We start from the raw sequence: 21,428 nt of genomic DNA on the forward strand, positions 1-21,428 counted from the left end.
GGGTCTCTGGCTGAACAAGTTCGCAGACGATTGCAAGTTGGGAGCTATTAACTCCTCAAGTGATGTTGACATCCTACAGAAAAGCCTAACTGAGACCAATGACTGGTGTCAGAACCATGACCTTAAGCTCAATGCCAAAAAATGTGTAGTCATCCCCTTTGAGAAAAACCCAGTTTCCATGAATTACTACATCAATGGTAGTCCGCTGAACACAGAAGGCATTATAAGAGATCTGGGAACACAGGCTGACAGCAACCTCTCTTTTGACCACCACACTGCTACTGTGGTCATAAGGTCCTTCTATGTGGCACATCTCATTACTAAGGGTTTTGCATACAGGAAGAATGAAGTCATTGTTTCCCTCTACTCTTCCCTTATTACGCCAATCATAGTGTACACTGCCCTATTTGACATGTACCTCACTAAACACCTGCAACAACTGGAGAGGCCACAAAATTACCTCACAAAGAGGATCCTAGGCCTTAAACACTTGTCCTAAAGGGACAGACTCAAAAAAACTCAACTATTTTCTATCTCATATCACCTACATAGAGGCGATCTCTGCTTGACTTACAAAGCCATGTCTGACCCAGCTCTGTTATAAATGCTACATCTAAAGAAATCCCAATCCCTCCGCACCACACACTCCAGAGACCTCAACCTCATTACCACAATCAACAGAACATGCTGGAGGGACAGGTTCATCACCCAGAGACTGCCCATGCTATGGAATAGACTCCCCATACATGTTAAACAGAGCACCTCATTGGCCCTCTTCAAGAGAAATCTTGATGAGTGGATGGGAAATAGAAAATTCACCTCTGGGATCACTCCAGTGGCTTTACTAGACAGAGGCACTGGAAACGAAGGTTGGGTGGCACGATGCAAGGGTAATCCTATGGGCTAGGCTTTTAAAGGCTCCAGGGTCATTAGCCTAGTACACATCTACGAATCTAAAAAGCATTTGATAGTATCCCACATTCATGGATAAAAAAGAATGCTTAAAAATAAACAAGATACAGTCTACATTGATCAATTACATCACAGTAACCATGAAACAGTGGCAAACCATTTTTGCAATTAAGCCATGATAATGACAAATTATTACTCCAGTGATAAAAGTTCAAAGGGGGATAATTTCAGGGTTACTCCCTGTCACAGGTGCTATTCTGTCCCTTTAAACGGTCTACTTAACCGATTAGGCCATGGCTACAATCTGCTCCTAAAAAACTACAAAGTGTAAAGACCTCGCATCTTCTCTGTCGATTATTTAAAACTGATAGCTCACCAGATAAGGAACTGAAAACACAACTGAAAATAGGCAAAACTTTTTCAGATAATACAAGAATGTCATTTGGTCTTGATAAATGAGCAAAAGCAACCTTTAAAGCAGGAAAACTGCAGCACCGAGAAAACAGTTTTGAACAAGAATGTGATATAAAAGAACTTGAGCAGGAGGGAATATATAAATATTTAGGAATTGATGAAGGATCAAAAATAAAACATGAACAAGCATGGATAAAACTTAGTAAGGAATATTTTAAAAGATGTAAATTAATCCTGAAAACAGCACTGACATCTAGGAACAAAATTCAAGCTATAAACCAATTTGCTCTTCCTGTCCTATCTTATAGCTTTGGAGTGACTGACTGGCCCCAAAACATGTTGGATAGATTAGACAGGAAAACCAGATGCTTCATGCTCACCAAATGATTTATAAAAATCAGTGCATATCAAGAGTACATATTCCTCCTTCTGAAGGAGGTATGGACCTCCTTGAAATTGATACAGATCTGTAATCATGGGACTGCACACATCTGTTGACCTCACAAGACTCAAATGTAGTGAAAGTTTTGAAACATGAGGAGAATAAATCTAAGATGACTTCCCTGTTTAGCCTAGCAGAAGCATATTGGCATCCAGCATGAATGGAAATCAATCCAGAAGTAAATTGCATAAATATAGTTGCAAGTATAGAAAACATCTGGAAGAACCTCATGTTGATCAGGATTGAATGCAGGAATGGTTAAGGAGATGTGAATTCAAACCAAAAGGTTAATATTTGCGGCCCAAGATAGTGGGCTACATACACATTGGCTTACAAAGTCCACTGAACAGGTGAGAGAAACAGACAAATGTAGGTTTTGTAAAACAGAATTGGAAACAGTCGCACACCTTAATGCTGATTGTGATACACTAACGGCAGAAGGAGTGCATATTGAAAAGCATAATAATGTGGCAAGATTGTTGCACTGGGGCTTGTGCAAACATTATGGTATTGCAGTGGCTGAAAAACACTGGAAACATAAGCCACAGAGCATGATAGAAAATGATGAATTCTACATCACATGAGATCACCCATTACCAACAGTTCAAAAGATAAATTTGAGAAAACCAGATATAGTGGTCCATGAAAAGAACACAAAAGTAGCATAGACTGATCAGTGAAATCGCTACACCTAGTGACTACAATGTCTTGTGTACAGAGAGACACAAAGTCATAAAACATCAAGATTTGCAGGCAGAAATGAGAGCAATGTAGAAGAATGATACCTAGACAGTTCCAATAGTAGTAGGAGCAATGGATCTTCTAAAAAAGAATCTACAATCTAATTCAGTTACATGTAGCGATACATGTAACTCTGTACGAATTGCAGAACCAGTCATTACTGGGCACACTGTGAGTGCTGCAGAGTGTACTTTTGGCTGACAAAGACTGCAACAACACTAATTTCATGAACTACAATCATACTTTGACTTAGGAATGGGGTCCACTTCCGTGATGGTATTAGAAACCCAAAAGATTTAGAAAAAAAAATGAGAGGGTTAATGAGGGAATGGGTCAATCAAATGAGTACTGATATTTCCACTGGGGCTGGAAAAAGATTTGCATCATGCTCAATGCAGCCACAGAGTCCCAAAGGTTTGGGGTTTTTAGGTGGAAGTGCCTGCATACGTACATTTACACCCCATGGAAACTGAGCCTAATATTTCCATGTACCTCCAGCCATTGCTGGGAGATCTGCAAGGGATGACAGAGAATCATGAGAATGTGAAAAATTGAAAGCATCTATGGAGCAGTTGGCAAACTGATATAGGAATTGTAGCCAGGTTCTTTTTGTTGGGTGTCCCCCTGTGGATTAAAAGAGGTGATCAGAAATGGTTACTTGGAATGCTGACATTTAGCAGCAAAGGTGGCAGTAACTAGGAGGTGTAGCAACTGGAAATTCCTATGATGGAAGAGGTGTAAGTGATTCTTAGAAAGGTAGCCACAGTGGAGTTAAACAAAAAATAAATAAATAAATAAATAAATAAATAAAATATATAAATGTGCTGTAATGAAAGACTGGAAAGGAACTTGGACCCTCTGGTTGCAGAACTACTCAGAGTAGCTGCATCTAGAAAAGGAATTCTGAGGGTAAAGGGGAAGGGTGGTAGGTAAAATAAGTGGAGAGAAAGTTGATGAGAATCAGTGGCGGATTTAAGCATTGGAGCACACCGCCCCCTTTTTAAAGCTCTGAAGTTATACAGCAAAAAAAAATACAATGCACCATTACTGAAACTGAGAAACGTACATCTAAAATGGTACATTTTCCTTTTCAGCTTACCATCGTTTTGCTTCTCATGATTCACGCATCAGAGATGCGATTGGAGATTGCAGTCAGCTGATCTAAATAAAAATCCTGCAATGCTCTCTGTTGTTGAATGAAAGCATGCTGGCTGGTAGGATACATACAAGCTGAGGTGGATGACCTCGATTACCACCTTTCCCTAATGTATCACTAACATCTGGGCACCCTACAGGATTCCACATTGATGTGCATAACTTGCATAATGTCTAACATTCTGTAATTTTGAGAACACTTAATACCAATTCTCTCTACAAAATGTTATTAATGAAAAAATATGCAGATACTTTACTGCTAAAAGTTGCAAAGTTTTCTTTTTACTTTTCCGTTTTAAAACTGTCTATTTTACTGCTTGCCTCTAAAGACAATTAAAATATAGGTGCAGGGAAGTCTTGCCCATTGAACGTTCAAACTGGTTACGTAAGTGACTGTCTCCATCTCCTCAGCTTTAAACCAATGGGCTCCTCCTTCAAACTTTAATACTGCAGAGTGCAGCAGAATTCTATCTCCACAGGGCAATTTTCAGCGGGAAATGCAATGAAAGTAGACAGTGATAAGGGTTGCTAAATCATTCAGATGAGAAAGTCCAGTACTGCATTAATACGTGCATTATTTGTTTACCGAAGCTGTAACAGATACCAGAATAATTTTCTTTTTGTGAGTTCAGGTCCTTACAGGGCTTTGTAGAAATTTAGGTAGAAACAAGTGGTGGATGTATGGTTTAAAATGTGGTGTGAACCTTCAATAGTTGGTCACATTTCAGGAATAGCCATTTTATACAGGTGAGTGAATTGTGTGTAGTTTACTCCTCGCATCTAAACTGAATAGAGTGGCTAAAGGAAGACGGAAAAGTTATACTTGTCAATGATCACTACTACATTTGATATTACTGTTTGTCTTGCAAATGTGCTGGTAACTTGTCACAGATCTCTTAACTGTCCCTATTTTGAAGGAATGTTCCTATCAAACATCTCAGCTGTCCTTGACTTATAGGGACGTCTTTGATTTTGACTTCATTTTTATCTCTGTCCCTCTTAATCCCTCCCAAAACTGGTGACTTTTAGAGAAAAGGTGGTGGATTACAGTTAATAAATAATGACAATAATTTGAGTTACAAACTTATTTTACTTTAGGAAATGTATATTAATTCACATTCTCATATTCTGTCAGTGTCTGTGCTGTAATAACAGAGGAGAAAGAATTAAATTCAGAGGTCAGGTTCTAAATATTCTTCAGTGAAGTCAGAGTCATTCAGCCTTTTAATCTACTGATGGACTGAACAAAAATCATGAGGAAGGAAGGAAATGTAATCTTCCGAGTAATGGGTTTAAACTGGCAACAAAAGTGCCTTAGATTAAGTATGAAAAGGGACTGGAATAATAAGCACTTGAGTTTGAATCATTCAGAAATTGCAGGGTCTTTTATTCTAACAACTTTCTAAGTTTATAAGAGCAATATTTAAAATTTGTCCTTATTTGGGGGGGGGGGGGGGGGGCTTTGTCCTCCCATTATTTTAGGCTTTGTCCAGATTTTTTTGTGCTAGTAGGTTAAAAGTTATGGAGGGGGCTTAGTTAAAGATTAAGATGAAGCAAAGGAAAATGCAACAGTGGACATTTCCTAATCATTACTTATTAGAATATATTCTGCAACTTTATGAATATAATATTCTGCATGGTTGTTAAGATATCAAATGCTGGAGATGCTATGGGGAAGAAAAAGTTAAAAGGGAACATGTTTTTTGGGAGTGTATTGAGCTTGCACATTTTAAAAATTCACCAGAGAATGCTGTTGTCATAAACATTGGGGAGCACCAAATGGCTGTAACTGAGGATATTATTTTTTTGAGCTGGGACACATGATCCAAATTGCCTAGACATAGTAAAGCATTATTAAGTCCAAAATGCCTAGACATAATAAAGCCTTATTAAGTTTAATTCTATCAACTGCCAAAAATAGCAATAACTACAAAATGAAAATCAGAATCTAAACTAACTGTATTTTAAAGTACTGAATATTGTTTCATAGTTTAGTACTAGGCTATCTGCCCTGGGGCATTTGTAAGCCTAGCCATAGTGATGTGGCTTTTGCCACCCCATGAAATGGTACAAAAATGTACAGAATAAATTTAGAATACTGTGCCCCTGTCTAGCAGTGACACAGATGTGACCCCTGGGGTAAACTTACGATCTCCCATCCACTCATCAAGATTTCTCTTGAAGAGAGTCAGTGAGTGGCTCTGCCTAACATGAACTGGGATTCTTGTTCCAAAGCATGGGAAGCCTCTGGGTTATGAATCTATCCCTCCAGCATGTCCTATTCATACTTGTGCCGAGGTTTAAGTCTTTAGCTCTCGTGGTCCTGATGGATTTGGATTTTGAGGTGGAGCATGTCCATCAGATCCTGACTGGACATGGCCTTGTGGCAGAGATCACCTCTGAGCAGGTGGTATGCTACTGAATAGAGCTGAAGTTTCTTTAGTCTGGCAGAATAAGACATATGTTGGAGACCCTTGATCCTCTTGGTGAGGTACTTTGTGGTCTCTCCAGCAAATGCTGGGTGAGGTACATACCAAATGGGGCATTGTACTCAATCATGGGTCTGATGAGGGAGGAGGGTACAATTACATCCTTGATCTGGATGTGACCTTCATGATGAGGTGTGCAAGGTAGAATGTTTTTCTAATCACTTTGGCAACATGGGTGTCAAATGAGAGGTCGCTGTTGACTTGGGTCCCTTTTCCATACTCAGTGGGTTGCTGTCTGTGATAATTTGTGGGTACTTTGTTTTTCCCAAAGGGGATGACTATACATTTTTGGCATTTAGTTTAAGGTCGTGACTGCACCAGTTGTCCGCTTCTGTGAGGCCTTTTTGTAGGATGTATGTGTCCGCTGGTGTATCTACTATGGCACAGTGTTTAGTTCATCTTCATAACTGTCAGCCACAACCCTCCTATGTTTGCTTTAACATCTGAGAAATAAATGCGGGTCCCAGGACAGATCCCTGTGGGACACCACTTGTGACTGGCTTAGAGTCTGACATTGCTCCAGCGATTTTAACTTTATGGGTTCTGTCCGCCAGTTTGCAACCCATCTAGTGACATAAGGGTTTACGCTAAGCTGTTGAGCTTGTCTATGATGCCTGAGGCCTTAGCTAAGTCCAGGTAGGCAGTATGGACCCTCATCAACGGCTCTAGTGACTGTTCAAAAGTCAACCAGGTTCAAAAGGCAGGATCTGCCCTTAACAAAGCAGTGTCTGTAGGTCTCTGTTTATGAGTTCCAGAATGATTCTTTCCATAGCTTTGCAGACCAGGCTGGTTAAGCTCATGGGGCGTCTGTAGAGGTACTCCCTTTTTTATGTGCGGGTTTAGCTCCCTTTTGAGTTCACGTAGCACACGCACCCGGGATACCCAGGTCCCATTGATGCTGTGTTTTCAGCTTTGTTGAGGGCGGTTCTCACTTGGACATCTGAGATGACAGGGAGATTACATTCAGCTGGGATAAGTATTACTTTTTGGGGAGGTGAGGGAGAATTTGCACTGAACCTGTCAGCCAGAATGTTTGCAATATCTGTGGGTTCAGTGTATTTTTTGTTGTTGTGAACTAACTCTGAGCATATCTGAGGGTTTCCGCCCAGGTTTCTAACATAGCTGAAGAAGGCTTTGTGGTTATCTTTAGTGTCCTTAGCGATTTTTCTCTCAAAGTTGGCCTTGGATGTTTTTATGACAGATTAAAGTACTAAAAGTGGGATCTTTAGAAGAGGGAAGGAACAAAGTACATATAAATACTCGGAATTGTGAAAACAATACATGAATACATGCAAAAATATGTTCAGGAGAAAGAGTAATGTTTTAAGATGGACAGGAAATGAGCAATGTATGTCATGCTTGATTAAATGAGAGTTATTGCAAAGAAACAAGACAGATTTAATATATAATGTATATAAATGAAAAAAATACATTTTCTTTTCTTTTGATGTATTATGTGTGCCTTCGTCTGAAGTGATGATTTAATAAAGGTGTTAACGTGTATTACTGTATCACACACCGACACACACACACACATACACACACACACACACACACACACACGTAAGGAGTTAGAATGAGTGTTATGTATTAAATCCTGCTAGGAAGGGGGAGTTAGCATTGCACTGAAACCATGTTTCAATGATGTTACAAATGTCAGTATTTTCAAGGGTCATAAAAGCTTCTGTGCATCACACACTACCTAGCAGTTGATGGAATGTTAGCCCCTGCTGTTTCAGTAACCCCTCCACCATCAGTCAGATGTGGCCTTAATGGCTGTGTGTGCAGTCTGTTACACCAAATTCCTCAGGAAAATGTGTCATCTTGTTCAAGGCTTTCATGGTTTAGGTTCTCTCCTGAGGCAAAACAGGCAGCTAAATAAACTGATCCTGACTTTCCAACAGGAGCCTGAAAAACACCAAGTGCATCATTAATTTGTTTCTAGAAGATCACCATGGCAAATGGTGAGGGCTACACCCTGGTGTCCACAGATATAGAGAGACCATTCATCTCCCCTAGCATTTCTATATGGGCTATACAAACTCATTAAAGCCCATATTGTATTCCTGTCTGCTGTAAAGCTATCAAGATTTTCTTTCTCGGCAAAATTAAAATGTTGCATTCTTTGTATGTGTTTTTTATATATATATATATATATATATATATATATATATATATATATATATATATAGTCTTCATGGCCAGCAAGTGGTACTGGACACGTAGTTTTGGTGTGGCCAAGATAAATAGTTTAGTAATAGGATAAAGCAAATCTAGAATATACAGCAATCATCTTTGTGAAATGCAAAGTCCATGGAAAAGGTAGTAGGTCACTTGCTATAAGGCAATAGTGCACAGTGGTGAAATATATAAAAAAGCAATTATGAATCACACAGAGGTGAGAAACTTGCCTTGTTTACATAAGATAAAATTATCAGTCAATCAGATATTGTTGTATGTGATAAAGATTTTCCTTATTTTTTAGTTTTAAGAAATGTAAACATTTGAATGTAAAAAGAAAGTAAAGGCTGGATAAAAGCATGTTTAAGTTAATAGGCTGTAATTTTGGGGTTTTGAGGTTGGGATGGGATGTGAAAGTACATAAATTATAATCTTTGCACAGTTGATATGTTTTCTGTTAGTTTTGCATAACTGAATTTCTGAATTAAGGCATTTAACTGAATCTAGTAAGTTTTTTTTCTTTTTTGCAAGCAAATAAGAGAACACTGAATGAAATGAAAAGTTTTCCATTAGCAAATGAATATTCAGTGTGTGTTGAGGAGTCTGCAGCTGAGGCAGCTGAGCATTTCATACTTATGTTTTCATGGAAACAAGCTGACTGTAAAGGCAAACGATAAAAGCCACAGCACTTGTCTTGTGTTCCAAGTATGCATCGAAAATACGTGCGCTATCTCTAGATGTATGTGCTCTACAGTGTGACCGAATCCACCTAGAGCCATATTTTACACCTTCAACTGGCTAGGTCTTTCATTGCGCACAGTCTGTGATCCACGTTTTCCTATCTTGAGGATACTGAGCACCACAGTAGATGCCCAAAGCGGTTGGTCTGTACAACTCTTCCCCTATAGGGCACCATGTAGAGTCTGTGCTGCTACCCACAGCTCCATTTGTTGGTAAGTGTTTTGAGATGGAAAAACTCAGCATGTGTTTCAGAGGTGGGGGGAACTCCACAAAAACGGGAAGAACATGCAAATTACAAACAGACACTGGTCAGAGGTCAGGATCAAACCTTGCACCTGGTGCATGGGAGGCAAAGGCATTAACCATTATGCCAACTGGTCTCTTCTGTTTCTGGTACAAAATAATCTGCAACTGACTAAATACTGCTGTTCTTCCACACATGATGTCTGAGCTTCTTAAGGTGATCCTTTCCACAACCACCGAACCCAGTGTCCCACTTTCTCACTCCCATCCGGTAGTCATCTCACTAGACTGCACACCCCCCTTTTGCAAATTCCTGGATCCGCCACTGGGAATGACTCTCAACAGGACGATGGCCTCTCCCACCTTGGTTAGAACCATTTCAAGAATTCTTTCCTTTCTATAAGGGGAAAAAATTATTTCCTTTCTGCTAAAGTTCTGCAGTAGGTGAGCCCTTCAAGTTGCAAGACTACGCAGCTTCTGCTTTCCTCTCTATCCTGGTGGTGGGAATCTCTCTGCTTCTGGAAAAAATGCATCTCCCATAACAGCAAAGCACTCTTCCTCCTACCTACTATTTTTTTCTCATATTTAGTCTCTTATCTTCATGCACTGATGTGCTTTGTAGGTTGACATGCTGTACTTAAACAGTATTTATCGCTTACCTCTACCTTAACCACAGTTCTAGCCATACCTTTCTTAATGAGCTTTTCTTCCTCCCCTTTCAGACCTCACATCTGTGGCTTTACATTTTGCAGCTTTCTATTAGACTTCATCTATCCCTTCCTCTGCTGTTCCTCGGCAACATACAGATTGCCATCTCCAAGACTCACCCCTACTACTGCTAGCCCACATCAGTGACACCAGTAGCATTCACCTTCCCTTCCTCAAAGTGCACGGATCTCTACATCTTCCTTTTCAGACTCCTTGCACTGTAAGGTAACACTAACAAGACATTATCCAAGTAATTCTTGTTCATTATATTCCTTGTGAAGGAAGCTCTCCATTTTACCAGTTTACTCGACATCTCTCATTCATAAGAAGCAGTCCCTGAAGTAATACAAGAGTAATACAATATCACAATACGATAAAACAAATAGGCAAGTGAATGTAGGAAATTTACAATGGCACACATTCGGACCAACAGCTTAAATAAAAACTAGAAACATATCTCTGTACAGCGAGGGTCACTGCAGTGCATGCCACAAACATAGGAACTCATACTTTGGAAGAATTGCCCATGGAAAAAAAATTGCCTGAAAAACAGAATTTAACAGTAAACCAACTGCAGAAAACTTTCTGAGTTAAGACCCATGCAAATCTACATGTATAAATGTCAGCTAAACACTGGTTTCCTCATCAAAACTATATCTGTAAATCTGAAGCATCATACATGCCATCCTAAGAAGTTTATTCAGAGCACTTAAGTACTCTTTCACAAATAGGGTTGCCACCTTTCATCATGGCTAAAACCGGAGTAAAGCCACACCCCTCACGTCACCAGTAACCCCACCCATCCCACCCCTCTCTCACCCATTTTGTGACATCATGATGATATCACTAGACAAGGACCGCCCTCTTTTTCCATTCCTGCTGCCTGCTTTCAGCTGATTTACTAAGCTTTTTTGTAAAAAAAAAGCATAGTAATCAGCCAATTTACAAACTCCGATAGTCTTGAAACAGAATACCGGAGTTTGTACAGTGTTTTCCGGACTACTGGAGAATCAGTTTGACTTCCGGATAGTCCAGAAAATAACTGGAGGGGTGTCAACCCTATTCACAAAACAGGCCTCCCCAGGGTCCTAGTCCATAAGAATATGGTAATAACTCCGGGACTACAAGCCTGGAATGGCAAAGAACTGAAGTAAATCCATTTGCCAAAATGAACAAAAGCCTTAGAACCCACTGTCCAAAAGTAAGATTGCTAAATGCTCGTTTTGTAAGTTTTGCTGTACAAAGGAAAGTATTCCTTGTGTACTTCTCAGGTAGCTTTGCAGTCTTTATTGAGATGATTTGTGCAGATGGTTTGCATTTTAGGGCACAGGGTATCTCCAAGCTGCAAAGACAACATTTTGCAAAAAGGTTCTATAAGACGGTATCCATTTGCAACATGTAGGTTACTGAGGAGAGGGAGCCTGAACCTGCATATACCTAAAGCAAATTGTCTTCTTTGGCATCCACTTAGTCTTCAACACCATCCAAGGCTGAAATTAAGTCCTGAAAATTTAGCAACTTTAGGAGGACAAATGTGAACGTAAAGGACCTAAGGGATGGTAGAACCTATCAAATGGCCTGGGGATGGCATTCCATTCATATCAATGTGCAGCCAAACACACAAAGGGATGTGACAGAACAACAAAGCGGCTAACAGGTGACCTGTGTCTGGCATACAAGGCATCCTCTGACCCGTTACTGATGAATTTACTGCACAGCAGCAATTCAAATGTCATCAGAAATACTCAGTGTAGGGATCTAACCCACTTCTGCATCAACAGAATGGTTTGGAAGGACAGGTATATCTCGCAGAGGACACCACTGCTCTGGAACATACTTTCCATCCATGTAAAACAAAACCCAATCCTGTCCATATTCAAATGAAACTTGGATCTATGAATGACAAACAGAAAATTTACTCCAGGATTTCCCCCTGTTCTACTAATGGCGACAGGCAGCTCCAAAACACTTTATCCAATGCATGGGTCCCCTCAAATTACCTATGCTATGATCCCAGTTATTTTCATTAGGGCTAATATATAGTTATATATAGTTATCAACCCTCGGATGCATAAGGCTAATTTATAACCAAACAGGATAGGTTATTTCAAGCACAAAAAGGGAAATTAAAATGGTCTGCAAAGGTAGCTAGCCAAGTACTTACCTATGAACCTGTAAGACTTCGCCATAAGCCCAAGCAGGAGTGCAACCAAAAAAAATCCATTTTGTACTCGCAATGTCTTACTGCTGCTCCCAACCTACCTGGTAACAGTAAATGTGTACATCTCACAAAATGATGCCCATCCCCACCTCCAAACATATAATACTGCATGTACCATTTTGAACTGCTCCCTTTATACGTACTATAGATATTACTATTTTGGATTAGCAATCCTTTTCTGTAAACAAACCATTAATTTAGACAGTCAAAGACATATGTCTTGAAAAAGCCAGTCTTCTAAGTGGTGTTCAGAAAAGTGTACTCAAAGAGTATGCCTGTCTACATCCACAAGCTCATGTACAGAGTACCAAAACGCAGAATCTTCCCTGTAATAGTTTGCTTCTATGCCGCAATCTAAGACTTGGTAGTGTGGTATGTGCACATACAAAAGGATTACTAATGTCTCTCTAGGCCTTCCCAAGTGTTGTTGTCACTCAACAGCTGCTCCTTCCTCTGACTGCCTCATTATATGCCACCACCTACCCCCCTGACACACCGTGCACCACAGTAGCTATGCTTTTAACACCAAGTTAGACAGTATGCTCCAGTTGTCAACTATGTTTTCCATAAAGACATTTTTTTTCTCATAACCAAACATACTTCCATCTGATTTGGTCACTTCTACCTCCCTTATCTTTATGTGTACCCAAATCATGCCACCTCTTTCCTTTACAAATTCAAATGAATGTAAACAATCAATTGTTTTCATATGGTAATGCTTTCCATCATGTTTACCCTTTCTGTGGTTCTCCCACTGCATACAGTCCATTAAAATAATGAGGATTTCTTCTCATCTCCACATCTGGGTAAAGCAATACAGTTACAGCCAGTGAAAAGAGCTATATAGGCAGACATGCTTCCTCATATATAGACAACTACTTTGTTTAAAATACAACTTAACATATTACATTTTCCTACAACTATCAGATATTGATCCTAACGATTCATCAGAAAATTCAAAGTTAAGCCTTAGTCCTTTAGTGAACTGTTGTCTGAAACAAAATTGATAGCTCACATCAAATTGTAAACTACTGGGTTACTGATCCCTCTGTGCAGTAACTTGTATTTATTCATGCTACACTGCCATCTATCAGCCAGGGATAACAACCTAAGCCTCTACATGAAATGTCACTTTACCTATGACTGAACCTCCATTCACTCAAAAGGTTACGTCACATGGAAATAATAAAACAGAGCAAGGACAAAACCATGTGGTACATTACCAAATCACCTTTCTTTCAGAAAACTCTCCACTAATTATCAAACTAGATTCTTTTCTCAAGGTACGATTGCACTAGTTTAAATGACAACCACCATACCTTCTCATTTTCTCAAATAATACTGTAGTAGTACAGTATCAATCATTTTTTTGCTGAAGTCCATGTATATCAACATGTGAATGGTTCTCACCTCTACTTTTTTGCCCATTTAGAAAACTACAGTTAAAGTCTTTTAGTGTTTTTCACATATTCTGTATGCTGTTTAAGTCAATAAAAACAGTTATTGCTGCCCTCAGACTTATTTTCCATGACCTTGCTTTTTATAGTTAGATTAACCAGCCTGCAACTGGCCTGTAGTGAATCATTCCCCCATGCTGAGAAACTGCCACTAACATTTTTCCAAAACACTGGAACACTCCTCCTCCTGACTTAAGTTACCAAGTGCTTAGTGGTCAGTAATCACTACAAATAAATTCTTTCAAACTATATTTCAACAGATCTGTTAATATACATTTGAAATATTTTTCTATATTTTCAGCAAACTACTCTCCAAAACAGATTTTACACTTAACTTCACCTAAGAAAACTTCATTGGGCTTTTTAATATTCTTCTTTCATTTACAAAAGCTATTTCTCACAGTTCCTTTATATCTTTAAGGCATGTAGAGAAAAGGGTCTTGAAAAACACTAGTTTGCTTGTTTTTTCTTTAAGCATGTTGTTGATTTTTTTGTCCACTTTCCTGAAAATGCCAACTTTCACACCTTTCAAAGAAAAAATCTGATTTCACAAGAAATCATACATATCCATGGACTCCTCTTCTCACCTTGTTCAGATATGTTTATATTTTTCCTCTGGTGCCCAGCCTCTACAACCCAAAAGAAATGGATCCTCCGACCCCCAGCCTCTACAACCCAAATGAGATGAATCCTCCAAACCCCAGACTCCACAACCCAAAAGAGATGCATCCTCTGACATCCAGCCTCTACAAACCAAAATAGATGGATGACCAATGAACTAAATGCCTTACTGTTTTGTCTTTCGGCTTTTTCCCAGTAAGGGGTCGCCACAGCGGAACTCCGGTCCGCTAATGATTGGCAGTAGCTTTTTACGAAACGCTGAGGTGCTAGCTCGATGCCCAACCTTCAACGAAGGCACGCCCATTTACGCACGTATGTCTTTCGAACGCTACCCAACCGCGGGGAGGACATGCAGACTCCACACAGAAGGCACTCCCAAGCCAAGCTGAGAATCAAACGGGAGAACCTCTTGCTGTGAGGTAACAACGCTACTGCCGTACCACCGTGGAACTAAATGCCTTACTAAACCTCAGAAATGAAGCCTGGAAACACAGTAGCAAACTAGTGTAACGGACACTGAAAAAAAATTAATTCACCTAAGTAATTAATAAAAAAATGTAACAGGAGGCACAAGGCAATATACCTACAACACTCCAATCTTTTCAGCCAAAACAATTCACACACTAACACTTGCATAACCACCAAGTAACATTCTGTCATGGAAGTTTTCTCACAGTTCATCCAGATTCCCATCACACACACTTCTGAAATTGAAAAATTTGCTGGAATGGAAAAGTCCACCCAAATTCACCCCACTGTTCTCCCTGATGTTCCGCTTCAAAGTTGTGACTACAGTGGGCATAGAAAACATAATAAAAATCCCCAGTAACCCGTAGTCATGATTTGTAAAAGCCTGTGCAGAACCTGTATCACACCCACTAAAACATATTGACCACCTTTGCTTCTGTGAGGACACATCCCTCAAAATATGAATAGACACCATTTTTAAACCAATCTCTAAAACAAATAATCTAGATGCCTGCTCAGATTTTAGACCCATATCAATGCTTCACCCATATCAATGCTTCAAACACTTGACAAAGTACTTTGGAAACTACCCTACAAATGACTTTCCAGCTACATGTTTGAGCAAACAATTCTGTTTTGCAATGGCTGTGGACAAAGATCAACTATATTTATTTGTATTTATTGATCTAACCAAAGCTTTTGGTACAGTTGGGCACCTGCTCCTCCACACTGCACTCCTGGCCCATGGTATTTGCATAACTTTCCCAGTGTTACTTAACTTTTTATTGCACTGCACATTAAGTGTGAAAAATAGGCTCCTCCTCCTCAACAAAAGCACCACTATCATCAAATAAGTGTCTCAAAGAATAGTTTTGTCGCCCCTGCTCTTCTACATTTATAATATTCTAGTCAGATACCACTGCAATATGTTCATCTACAGATTTAGTTACTATCCCCATAGCATTAAAATCCAGTAGCAACAAAACCTTTTATCCCTCACAGTCTCTCTACGGTAATGAAAACTACCACTAAAACCAAAAAAGAAAAAGTAAACAAAGAGTCATGTTGTTCAGTTCACCACAAAAACTTAAATCCTCAATATCAAACTTCACTATTCTTAACCACAACCAAGGCTCCCTTGAAACTTCCACTTAATTCAGCTACCTAGGGCTCTGGCTGAAACAAAGCCTACATTTCCAACTATTTATCCATAAAAATCAAAGCAAAAAAAATAATTTCTGGGCACAAAAGATTTCGCACTCATATTTTCACCAAGAAGAGAAGCCAGAAAGAAAGGCATAAACTTAGCACAGCTCAAAACTACACCTTCAAAAAAAAAAAAACACCCATGAAAACACATTGTTTTAGATCTATTCCACAGAGAACAGATCATAATTGCTTTGTATTCAAAATGGCTAACAGGTTACAAGTCCAACAAACAGCACAGTTCAAAGCTTGGCATCTGCCTATTCAACCCTATAAAACAAAATTCCTTCCCACATGTAGCATGAAGATTGACAATTAGACAATCTAAGATCTCAAGTCAAGCTAAGCCCCTACTTTCCACACTCCCTTCTCCTCAAGGAGATGCAGTGATCACAGTCTCTCCTTCCTCAGCCCAAAACTTTGGCAATCCATGCCACTTAAGAGGTTTAACTACATCTCCCACATTCAAAAAAATATTACAAACCATCTAATAAGGGAAGTTGAATGCCACTGCTTCCCCAACATATGTCCCTCAAGCTCCCAACAATCTCTCCCCAACTACTTCATTTTGAGGTCAATAAATCATACCAGTCTAAGAGCCAATGCACAAAACGTCAGTCTTTAACCTTTCCTGTTAGTCCCACCTGGTTCATTCTCTTCTTCCCCCGCTATCACAACCTATAATCCCTTCCTTTTCCCTCATTTAACTACTCTACAACACATCACTTTTTATTCACTTCTCTTGTCTTGCCTATCTCAACACTCAATTTTCTAACATATATATATATATATATATATATATATATATATATATATATATATATATATATTTGTTAACCGAGTAAGCCCACTGGAATCAAATGTACCTGTTCAGGGATGACCCAAGATCACTGTCTGGTTAAGTGACTTGCTCAGTGTCACACAGTAGACAAACAGAGGGCTTACGTTCCCTAACCCACATCATTCCTACAAATGCAAGTTGGGCTATTTACTTTTCAACCAATAACTTATATCTTCATCTTTCCTCTTCGGCACAGCATATAAATTCATTATTTATATGCATTATAACTGCACATAGCTTCCTCTCCATATATATGCCTGTTGCAATCAATACACCTACACATTATAAATACCACATTACCACTTAGGCAGTGTTCATAACCCTCTGCATTTTCTTCTGTCCATAACACTCTGTTTATCTGTTGCAACTGGCTGCAAAAATTAATCTATGGCATTTAATTGCGTTCATAGGTTCACAGTTGTTTACTAGGCTAACGACCACAAGGGCAGTTTTAAGCCTAGCCATGCATCCCAAATCTCTGACAAGTTCTGATACCCTTGATAAGTGTAGGCATGGGCCTGGGAGACTAACCATTTACAGGTTAACTGCTGTTTTACACCCGTGCCGAGCCTGAAGTAGGTCATTTTGTATTAATGGTCTACCCCAGTTATCAAATCTAAAGAAATAAAATAAATCTACTGTTCACCAATGGTGCTCCTGGCTTTAGGTACTTAGTGGTTGAGCTGTGCTGCAAGATTGTGGTTGTGCAAGAGGTGTTTTACTATTATTGTGCAATTTCAATTTTTTCAGATATTGTGTAAGCATCCATTAAGTCTATTCATTTAACATTTGTTTACCGGGAAAGTCCAACTTGGAATGAAGTCAATTTTCAGAGGAAGCCCGGGGAGAAATGCTCTAGACGCATGTCTTTGTAAGTAATAACAGGGTGGAGTCCCTCACATGACAGATGCAGTAAAAGAACATTTTTTTTTCCAAGTTTAGGCAGGTGCATTTTTTTAACAAGTTTAACTCATTCACTTGTCTGTGGATGAGTCGTCTTTTCCAGAACATCAGAACATGTAGTGGATCCAGTCTCATAACAATGCAAACTACTTTAAATATACAGCTGGGAATAAAGAAATAGGATGAATTTACTTATTTTTGAACTTTGTCTCAACAAATGGATTAAAATGCATAGTTTCATTTGTTCTAAGTAGCCAAGCAGTCCATCTTTCTTAATAACCTTTTTACGAGTAACTAGGTACATGAGCTGCCTTTTACAAACTTCTATATATAAGTCCAAAGTTTACACAAAAGAGAATAATATAATGAATAGCTGCTCCCATGAAATGTCAAAGGCTTATGCATCTTTTTTTTTTTTTTTTTACAAAGTTTTCAATGCATCTCACCATAACTCCCTATCTAACTTGATCATGCACAATGGATTTTATTGATAGCACCCCATAATCTACTGTGTTTGTTTAAATTCTTAGCTCATCTGTTCTCCACTCTGCAGTAATTCTCAGTAACTGGCAATCCCTTACCCTTTCCTGCTGCACATAACGTATATGTGTTTGGCACGAGGACAACTTTTCCCATCTGCGTCTGTCTGGCACTGCCAAATGGAAGACTCATTCCCATGACATAAAATGTTATCTGACCACACTGTGGAGCTCCTTCCAGGGTATGGATCTCGCTCAGTGAATGTTACCATTACTTGCTTGGTTTTACAGCCTAACTGGAAAAAAAGCAAATAAAGATTTCAGGACTTTGCTAGTTTTACTCTCAAAATGTATACTAATAATCAGTTTACCAAAAACTAGTTATGTGGTTTATTTAGCATGTACATTTGCATTTGACAATTTCATATCAATTAATTCATTTCTCTTCTTATTATAGATATTATAGAAACTGTTACTACATAGATATATACTACTGTTTAAAAAGATCAGTCACGAGTATTCATTTTTATACAAACCAAGAATCATGAAAACAACAGATGTAAGCTAATACTTCATAATGTTGTAAGCATTATACTCTTATTTGCACATATATTTTTACAAACATCACAAGATGGACTAATGCCTTGTACACATTACACAAAAGTCACACTGGAGGTAACTTTAAAAGGATGACTCAATATAGAAAAGCATGCTCAAGGCCATACCTAGAATGAAAGGCCATTTGTAGACTGCCACATAGCTGTTGCACCTGACAACACTGGCAGAAAAAGTCAGACCGTCAGACTTCTGGATGACCACTCTCAAACTGTGTACTAAATTCTGGGGAAAGTGCATTTCTGGAATGAACCAGAAATGAAATGCCAAACATCATTGTGTACTATGTGCACATTAAATGGGTCATTATCTATGAACTTTGTTTCCGGGGTTAGCTGGACCAAACGGCAGCTTTCTTTCACATAAATCACCAGTGACATCCCCAGAGTTGTATTTTACAGGAAGATCAGACTCTCAAGGCCAAAAGTGAGAAGTCCTAGCTTTAGGAACCTCACTTGGGGATGGAGATGCAGGGGATTGAGATGCAGGGGAGCCTCAGGACAGTGCCAGGCACATATGCAGCTACTTGGTCCAAAAGATCTGAAATATAAAGAGAGTGACCAGAATGTTTTTGGAAAAAAGGTTCAAAGAAACTGTTATTTAGGACCAAACAAATGCAGCCTAAATGAAATTGCAAATGTCAGCTCATGAGAGAAATGCAGTGCAAATAACAGATACAGCGATATCAAAGAACAACATAAGAAAGAAAATGCGTATTACATTCAAAAGGTAGTTCACATTACATACACATACAATATCCATTATCCAATGATAAATAAATAATTATACAATGCCTACTCTAAAACGTGCACGCTGATTGGCCAGCCCAACCAGCGTGCCCGTTGTAAATCCCTCAATATACTAACAGAAAAAGGTCCGGTCGCCCGGACTTTTTCCGTTAGTATAAAACACTGTCTCGCTATGTTAAGAGAGTTTAACATAGCGACACAGGTTTAAAAAGCAACGGAGATCTCCGTTGCTTTTTAAAGCTGTCTCGCCATGTTAAACTCCTTTAACATAGCGACACAGTGAGTAAAAGCAACGGAGATCTTGCGATCTCCGTTGCTTTAAACCTGTCTCGCTATGTTAAATGAGTTTAACATAGCGAGACAGCTTTAAAATACAACGGAGATCTCCGTTGCTTATTTTAAAGCTGTCTCGCTATGTTAAACCCATTTAACATAGCGAGTAAAAAGCAACGGAGATCTTGCGTTCTCCATTGCTTTTGCCCACAGCTCTGATGTACTGCGTAGGCATGCGCAGTACATCAGAACTGCCGCGGAACACCAGACAGCTGCGGAAGGGCAGCAAAGAGGCATTATACAATGCCATTATTTAAGAAAAGTAATTATTTCTTTTCTTAAATAATGTCATTGTATAATAGCAATAACCCACTTCTGGGTGTGGGTAATGCTGGATTTACCCACGGTTGTCTGTTTGGTCCCTCGGGCTTCACCCTCGGGACCAAACCACGCCAACCGTGGGTAAATCCAGCATTACCCACACCCAGGCGTGGGTTATTGCTATAATACCTACCACCAAACCCCTTCAATGTTAAGAAATAGAATAAATAGAGACTAGTGAATACCAGCTGTTTAGTTACCGTACTGCACTTGTTAACCTTAGACGTGACTCAGTATAGCCATCATATTGCATAATAGTAATACTGATGGTAATTGCTCAGAGCAGCAGATTAAATGAAAAGAGAGGCTTGTATCAAGTATTATGGTTAGTGTCCAAGTTAAGTCTCACAACTGTAGGATACAAACTGTTCCTGAATCTGGTAGTCCTACAGTAGAAACTGTGGTACCTCCTTCCAGAAGCAAGCCGTGAAAACCAGTTGTGAGCCAAGATGGGTCGAATCAGCTAGTATTTTTATGTTTTTCTTGCTCTTGTAAAGAAAAGCTCATGAACAGAAGGGAAGTTTCTGCTCAAGATTTTCTCAGCCACCCTCACCACCCTCTGTAATTTCTTCTTTTCAGCAACTGTGCAGTTGCTGAACCATGCTATGAAGTTAATAGTGAAGATGCTCTCGATAGCTCTCCTGTACAAAGTGGTAAGAGCAGACAGGGGGAGCCTGGCCTTTTAGAGCTTTCTCAGGAGGTGAAGCCTCTGTTCTTCTGTTAAGCCTTCTTGACTATATGGCTGGTATTAGCAGTCCAGGAGAGGTCATCCGAGATGTGAAAGCCCAGGAACTTGGTTGTTTTGACTTTCTCTACTACCTCCCCTTTGACAGTGAGAGTTGGTAAACTGTTGCCTTTCTCATGAAGTCCATAATCATTTCTTTGGTCTTAACATTTAGGTCCCGACTGTTCCTGTCACACCAGGCAAAGTGTTCACCTCATCTCTGTAGTTCTGTTCCTCCCCACTACTAATGAGACCCACGACTGTGGTATCAGCGAATTTTATAATATGGTTTGAGTTATGTTTTGCTGTACAGTCATGAGTGAGGATGGTGAAGAGCAAGGTGTTGAGCACACAACCTTGGGGAACGCCAGTATTCAGGATTATGCATTGAGAGGTGTTTCCAGTGCATGTCCATTAGGGTCTACCAATCAGAAAGTCAGAGTCCAGTTACACAGATGCTTGTT

The 21,428-nt window shown here is 39.4% G+C and overlaps 1 protein-coding gene across 1 annotated transcript in view; it reads right to left on the reverse strand.

Moving 5' to 3' along the window:
• LOC122811338 (scavenger receptor cysteine-rich type 1 protein M130-like) overlaps window positions 1-21,428 on the reverse strand; it is a 513,363-nt gene that overhangs the window by 205,590 nt on the left and 286,345 nt on the right. The window contains exon 6 of the mRNA XM_044083110.1: window positions 18,325-18,518. Within this exon, the coding sequence (XP_043939045.1) occupies window positions 18,325-18,518 (194 nt within the window). The remainder of the gene's footprint in view (window positions 1-18,324; window positions 18,519-21,428) is intronic.

This window comes from Protopterus annectens, chromosome 9.part0 (genome assembly GCF_019279795.1).
Source record: "Protopterus annectens isolate FY-2018-M chromosome 9.part0, PAN1.0, whole genome shotgun sequence".
Lineage (NCBI taxonomy): Eukaryota > Metazoa > Chordata > Ceratodontiformes > Protopteridae > Protopterus > Protopterus annectens.